Below are 8,096 nucleotides of genomic sequence, written 5' to 3' on the forward strand. Positions count from 1 at the left end.
AATACCTCCTCATTAGTTACGTGATTTATCCACCTAATCTTCAACATTCTTCTGTAGCACCACATTTCGAAAGCTTCTATTCTCTTCTTGTCCAAACTATTTATCGTCCATGTTTCACTTCCATACATGGCTACACTCCATTCAAATACTTTCAGAAACGACTTCCTGACACTTAAATCTATACTCAGTGCTAACAAATTTCTCTTCTTCAGAAACGCTTTCCTTCCCATTGCCAGTCTACATTTGATATTCTCTCTACTTCGACCATCTTCAGTTATTTTGCTCCCCAGATAGCAAAACTCATTTACTACTTTAAGCGTCTCATTTCCTAATGTAATACCCTCAGCATCACCCAATTTAATTTGACTACACTCCATTATGCTCGTTTTGCTTTTGTTGATGTTCATCTTATATCCTCCTTTCAAGACACTGTCCATTCCGTTCAGCTGCTCTTCCAAGTCCTTTGCTGCTTCTGACAGAATTACAATGTCATCGACGAACCTCAAAGTTTTTATTTCTTCTCCGTGGATTTTAATACCTATTTTGAATTTTTCTTTTGTTTCCTTCACTGCTCGCTCAATATAAAGATTGAATAACATCGGGGACAGGCTACAACCATGTCTCACTCCCTTCCCAACCACTGCTTCCCTTTCATGCCCCTCGATTCTTATAACTGCCATCTGCTTTCTGTACAAATTGTAAATAGCCTTTCGCTCCCTGTATTTTACCCCTGCCACCTTCAGAATTTGAAAGAGAGTATTCCAATCAACATTGTCAAAAGGTTTCTCCAAGTCTACAAATGCTAGGAACGTTGGTTTGCCTTTCCTTAATCTAGCTTCTAAGATAAGCCGTAGGGTCAGTATTGTCTCACATGTTCCGATATTTCTATGGAATCCAAACTGATCTTCCCCAAGGTCGGCTTCTACTAGTTTTTCCATTCGTCTGTAAAGAATTCGCATTAGTATTTTGCAGCCGCGACTTATTAAACTGATAGTTCGGTAATTTTCACATCTGTCAACACCTGCTTTCTTTGGGATTGGAATTATTATATTCTTCTTGAAGTCTGAGGGTATTTCGCCTGTCTCATACATCGTGCTCACCAGATGGTAGAGTTCTGTCAGGACTGGCTCTCCCAAGGCCGTCAGTAGTTCTAATGGAATGTTGTCTACTCCCAGGGCCTTCTTTCGACTCAGGTCTTTCAGTGCTCTGTCAAACTCTTCACGCAGTATCATATCTCCCATTTCATCTTCATCTACATCCTCTTCCATTTCCATAATATTGTCCTCAAGTACACTGCCCTTGTATAGACCCTCTGTATACTCCTTCCACCTTTCTGCTTTCCCTTCTTTGCTTAGAACTGGGTTTCCATCTGAGCTCTTGATATTCATATAAGTGGTTCTCTTTTCTCCAAAGGTCTCTTTTAATTTTCCTGTAAGCAGTATCTATCTTACCCCTCAAGCGATAAGCCTCTGCATCCTTACATTTATCCTCTAGCCATCCCTGCTTAGCCATTTTGCACTTCCTGTCGATCTCATTTTTGAGACGTTTGTATTCCTTTTTTGCCTGCTTCATTTACTGCATTTTTATATTTTCTCCTTTCATCAATTAAATTCAATATTTCTTCTGTACTCAAGGATTTCTACTAGCCCTCGTCTTTTTACCTACTTGATCCTCTGCTGCCTTCACTACTTCATCCCTCAAAGCTACCCATTCTTCTTCTACTGTATTTCTTTCCCCCATTCCTGCCATTTGTTCCCTTACTCTCTCCCTGAAACTCTGTACGACCTCTGGTTTAGTCAGTTTATCCAGGTCCCATCTCCTTAAATTCCCACGTTTTTGCAGTTTCTTCAGTTTTAATCTACAGTCCATAACCAATAGATTGTGGTCAAGAGTCCACATCTGCCCCTGGAAATGTCTTACAATTTAAAACCTGGTTCCTAAATCTCTGTCTTTCCATTATATAATCTATCTGAAATCTGCCAGTATCTCCAGGCTTCTTCCATGTATACAATCTTCTTTTATGATTCTTGAACCAAGTGTTAGCTATGATTAGGTTGTGCTCTGTGCAAAATTCTACCAGGCGGCTTCCTCTTTCATTTCTTAGCCCCAATCCATATTCACCTACTACGTTTCCTTCTCTCCCTTTTCCTACTCTCGAATTCCAGTCACCCATGACTATTAAATTTTCGTCTCCCTTCACTATCTGAATAATTTCTTTTATTTCATCATACATTTCTTCAATTTCTTCGTCATCTGCAGAGCTAGTTGGCATATGAACTTGTACTACTGTAGTAGGCATGGGCTTTGTGTCTATCTTGTCCACAATAATGCGTTCACTATGCTGTTTGTAGTAGCTTACCCGCATTCCTATTTTTTTTTATTCATTCTTTAACCTACTCCTGCATTACCCCTATGTGACTTTGTATTTATAACCCTGTATTCGCTTGACCAAAAGTCTTGTTCCTCCTGCCACCAAACTTCACTAATTCCCACTATATGTAACTTCAGCCTATCCATTTCCCTTTTTAAATTTTCTAACGTACCTGCCCGATTAAGGGATCTAAGATTCCACGCTCCGATCCGTAGAACGCCAGTTTTCTTTCTCCTGATGACGACGTCCTCTTGAGTAGTCCCCCCCCTGAGATCCGAATGGGGGACTATTTTACCTCCAGAATATTTTTCCCAAGAGGATGCCATCATCATTAACCATGCAGTAAATCTGCATGCCCTTGGGAAAAATAACGGCTGTAGTTTCCCCCTTGCTTTCAACCGTTCGCAGTACCAGCACAGCAAGGCCATTTTGGTTAGTGTTACAAGGCCAGATCAGTCAATCATCCAGACTGTTGCCCCTGCAACTACTGAAAAGGCTGCTGCCCCTCTTCAGGAACCACGCGTTTGTCTGGCCTCTCAACAGATACCCCTCCGTTGTGGTTGCACCTACGGTACGGCTATCTGTTTCGCTGAGGCATGCAAGCCTCCCCACCAACGGCAAGGTCCATGGTTCAGGGGGGGAAGATGATGTATTGGTAAGTTATTACATGCGAAGTTCCATGTTTATCCCACAGTTATTGTCAGATATATAAAAAGCTAAAATTCACATTTTTTAAAGCATCTATTATCTTTAACTGTGGTTGCTGTAACAGGTGTCCTGTTGTATACCATCTCTGTCATTCATTGTGGCAGACAAAAGTGTGAAAAATAATGGCTACTGAAATGGTGACTGAAAGAGCTCTCAACTGCTATTAAATCAAAATTTATTCTTTGATCTCTACAGAAGTTATCAGAATTTTGGGGCGTGTATTAAGGTTGTCAAAATTACTTTGGGTATGTATGTTGTCAAAATTCCTCATTTTGTTTAACATAACATAATTTAGAAATAATGCCACCATTTAATTTCTGTGTCAGTGCAGAGATAAATAATATCATTACAGGTACTAGTGTTGGAAGGAAGGGTAGGTGTTGCCCCTGAAGCCAATAAAACTTAATAGGACTCTAGGACTTGACAGAATATCTGCAAAGTTTTACGGTAAACGTACTGGAGATTGCTGCTGTTGGAAACCATTATTTAGTGCATGCTTGTTTGTGCAGAAAACTGTCTCCAGCAAGAAGAATCAAGTCACACCCCCTTGTTAAAAAGGTGACAGAACTGCTTGCCCACATTAACGCCGTAGCAGAGTTTTAGAATGTATTCCAAGCTGAACCTTACCTTTTTCAGAAACAGGCCCCATGCCAGTGGCAGTGAAAATAAATTCTGGTAACACCGATCATTGAAATCTTTATCTCTTTACATGTGGTGTACTAAGGTGTAACACAGAGGTGACGCGTAATGTGTCCAAGAAAAGGGTTATCAACAATCCGCAGCAGAACTAAAATCACAATTGCTTTGTTCACAGCTATTAAATCTTAACCCCTACGAGCAAACTCAAGACAGAAAAATGTCAGTTTCAGAGCTAAAATTGAACTAATTTCTTGCTGTCATTGGGTACCTGAAACTGTCATCTCACTGGCTACATCAGCTGCCACGTTACCAAATGATTATCAGTCCTCATTGGCACTTGGTTCCAGATTATAGACAACCGAGGCAGATTCCAGGCAAAAACAGCATGATAGATAGGAAAATAAGAGCAAATAAAAAAGTCAATACAATGATGAAAGTGACATGGCAAAAAAAATCGGGAATAAATATATTACATTTAAACCAATTACTTCAACAAAAATGATAATCAAACTCTTATGATTAGATTTAGAAATATAAAAAAAATTTCGGGACAGTTGTCAAGACTTAAATATACGACCTTCAGAATGGCAGGCTATTACGGTAACCATTGCATCAAAGTATGGCACTGACTGATTTGGTTATACGTTCGACACTCTGACCCAATCCCACTGATGAATTGTAGCCTTCAAAAACTTGGTTTCACGCCATGTCATGCGAAGCTTATTTAATGTAAGCCGATCTCTCTGATCATGATGGTTGCATATGTGATGCTGAATTGTAACAATACCATAGAAGGAAAGTTGCCACTCACAATATAGCAGAGATACTGAGTCACAATAGGCACAACAAAAAGGTTCACACAATTATAGCTTTTGGCCATTAAGGCCTTTGTCAGCAGTAGACACACACACATACATACATACATACATACACACATGCACAGCCCCCCCCCCCCAACACACACACACACACACACGTCTGCAGTCTCAGAGAGCTGAAACAACACTGCGAGCAGCAGCACTAGTGCATGATGGGAGTGGCGGCTGGGTGGTGGTAATGAGGAGGTTGGGCGGGGGAGGGGGAAGGATAGTATGGTGGGAGTGACGGACGGCAAAGTGTTGCAGTTTAGACGGAGGGCAGGAGAGAAGATGCAGAGGGGCAGTGGGTAAGTAGCGAAAAGGAGAGAAATTAAAAGACAGGGTGTGGCAGTGAAATGGCGGCTGTGTAGTGCTGGAATGGGAACAGGGAGGGGGCTGGATGAGTGAGGACAGTGACTAACGAAGGTTGAGGCCAGGAGGGTTACGGGAACGTAGGATGTATTGCAGGGAAAGTTCCCACCTGTGCAGTTCAGAAAAGCTGGTGTTGGTGGGAAGGATCCATATGGCACAGGTTGTGAAGCAGTCATTGAGATGAGGGATATCATATTTGGCAGTGTGTTCAGCAACAGGGTGGTCCACTTGTTTTTTGGCCACAGTTTGTCGGTGACCATTCATGCAGACAGACAGCTTGTTGGTTGTCATGCCTACATAGAATGCAGCACAGTGGCTGCAGCTTAGCTTGTCAATCACATGACTGGTTTCACAGGTGGGATAGGTGATGTTAGTGACCGGACTGGAGTAGGTGGTGGTAGGAGGATGTATGGGACAGGTCTTGCATGTAGGTCATTTTACGGGGTATGAGCAATGAGATAAGAAATTGGGAGCAGGGGTTGTGTAAGGATGGATGAGTATATTGTGTAGGTTCGGTGGAAAGCGGAATACCATGGTAGGAGGGGTGGGAAGGATAGTGGGCAAGACCTTTCTCATTTCGGGGCACGATGAGAGGTAATCGAAACCCTGGCGGAGAATGTAATTCAGTTGCTCCAGTCCCGGATGGTACTGAGTTGCGAGGTGACTGCTCCTCTTGGCCAGACTGTGGGACTTGGGGAGGTGGTGGGAGACTGAAAAGATAAGGCACGGCCTTATTCTTTTTATTTCTCCCCTTTCCGCTACTTACCCCCTCCCCCCTCCTCACCTTCTCTCCTCTCTGTCTAAACTGCAACACTTCACTTTCCGCCACCCCCACCATACTATCCCTCCCCACCCCAGCCTCCTCCTTACCCCCACCCAGCCACCACTCCCATCATGCACTGATGCTGCTGCTTGCACTGTGGTTTCAGCTCTCTGAGACTGCAGATGTGTGTGCTAGTTGGGGTTTTGTGTGTGTGTGTGTGTGTGTGTGTGTGTGTGTGTGTGTGTGTGTGTGTGTACTGCTGACAAAGGCCTTAATGGCCGAAAGCTAGAATTGTGTGAATCTTTTTGTTGTGCCTATCGCGACTCAGCATCTCCACTATATGGTGAGTGGCAACTTTCCTTCTCTGGTATTGTTACATTCCATCCTGGATTTTCCATTGTTTGATGCTGAATTGTATCTTATGTGGAAGTACTCAGTGGTGTTTAGTTAGTGCCTTGAATGAAACGTGTGTTTCTTTAGCATCATTAAGTGTATTTTGTTTGCGATGTGCTGCGGTTATAATGAAATTCAAAATAAACGTGCCAGATCCATGAGTCAAGATCCAAATACATCAAGAAAGGGTGGTGGATCAGGAATTGGAAGTGACTTCACCAATTGTTGTGGCACTTTGGCAATGGCGAATAATTCGGACATGACATTGAGCACTCTGATCAGTGGAAACTAGCTCCAGCATCAACCAACAAGTGATTTTAAGCAAACTGTACATGGATGTATTGTTTTTACACCTTTGACTTTAGTACTATATTGTCATCTCAAGAAAGTATTCCTGAAGTAGTATATCCTTTGGTGAGTAGAAAGGAAATACAGTAGGATCACTTCAGTTAGAAGTTATTAACACACAACTGAACAGGTAGCATTGGTAGCAAGGATGTGATTATGTATGAGTGTGTGTAAAAATTGTGTTAATATTTGCTAGGTCTTTCAATCGTATCATTTTTACCCACTGCTGGCTCGTAAATGTAGATAAATGTAAAGTAGTACATTTTGCAACAATGGTGTAAGATGAGCTGTTGAATGCAAGAGTTCATCTGGTCATAATTGTAAGAAAAACTAATTTGATGCTATTTATTGTAGTTTGTAGTGTGATACTGCAAAACTTTATCAGTGTTTATTCGTGGCTGAGACACATGAAGATTCAATATGAAAAGCTTTCAAAAACATTGCTGCTCAGCAAGTAATGTTCAGAATTATCAGAAGCGACAGGAAAGCAAACAAAAGGACCAGAGAATGTACTGGAGGGAAGATTTAACTATGATTATTAATACAGATGAAATGGATGTTGTTGTTACATGTAGTCAGGCAAACAAAGGATTGTTACACACAATGGCAGATAATAGTCTACATTTATCATTTTGTGTACCTAACTACTTTTGTATGTAGAGTGATGTGTAGCATTTGGCAGGAAGTGGAGTTTTGTTTACAGAAGACTTCTTCTTTTTTTTAGGTACGGAACTGTTGAAAGAGTAATAATTTATAATGAGAAACAGTCTGAAGAAGAAGATGATGATGCGGAAGTTATTGTCAAGATATTTGTAGAATTTTCTCAAATGAGTGGTAAGTTGTGAATAGCTTATGACCTCGAGAGTTCTGTCTAGTGTGCTGAATTTAATATTAGCACTTTACTTTTGTACTATGTGTTTATTTTCCCCTTGCTTTTTTACAGAGGCTGAGAGTGCGAGAGACGCTTTGAATGGAAGGTATTTTGGTGGAAGATTAGTGAAAAGTGAGTTATATGACCAGACATTGTTTGACCACAATGATTTCTCGGGTTAATTAGGTGCTAGTGTCTAGTGTCATAGTTTCTCCTATGGAAGAAACTTTATGAGGACTTTCTCTCAACATCAGAGAAGTGAGCGGTACATTGCATGTGTGTTGTGTCAAAAGAACTGATGAAATACGTGTCGTGTTTTAACAGGTTTTGTCAAAAATTGCATTTCAGTGCAGAGTATATTTGTTAAGCATGGAGTAAATATTGTATTACAAATTCATGTAAATAATATAATTAAACATATTTTAGGCAGAATATTTTTCTGCATTTGACACACAGTTGGAAGGTAAATGTAAAATTTACCATTCGGCTACAAGCAAGTTCTGTAGCTGTACATGGAGACTTTTAAAAAATATATGTATATAGTAAAACTTTATATTTATCTCCTTTGTTCAAAGAAGCTTAAATATTTTATCCTTCCATCCCAAAAATACAATTTGTTAATGAATGCACTCACTTGAAATCTATCATACAAAATATAGTTCATCACAGACTTGAAGTGTGTTGCTCCGTAGAAGATAACAGAGACTTTGTGAGCTGACAAAGAAAATAGTTTATAGTGGCCAAAGTAGAACCACTGATAATGAATTTCTGTCA

General features: G+C 40.7%; 1 protein-coding gene across 4 annotated transcripts in view; it reads left to right on the forward strand.

The window, feature by feature from the left end:
• The window catches only part of LOC126181765 (poly(U)-binding-splicing factor half pint), a 119,059-nt gene extending 111,184 nt beyond the window's left edge, over positions 1-7,875 (forward strand). For all 4 annotated transcript variants that reach the window (XM_049924797.1, XM_049924799.1, XM_049924798.1 and 1 more), the window contains 2 exons: positions 7,176-7,285; positions 7,395-7,875. In XM_049924797.1, coding sequence (XP_049780754.1) covers positions 7,176-7,285; positions 7,395-7,504 — 220 coding nt within the window. In that variant the 3' untranslated portion in view covers positions 7,505-7,875. The remainder of the gene's footprint in view (positions 1-7,175; positions 7,286-7,394) is intronic.
• Positions 7,876-8,096: the final 221 nt, after the last annotated feature.

Source organism: Schistocerca cancellata, chromosome 1 (genome assembly GCF_023864275.1).
Source record: "Schistocerca cancellata isolate TAMUIC-IGC-003103 chromosome 1, iqSchCanc2.1, whole genome shotgun sequence".
Classification (NCBI taxonomy): domain Eukaryota; kingdom Metazoa; phylum Arthropoda; class Insecta; order Orthoptera; family Acrididae; genus Schistocerca; species Schistocerca cancellata.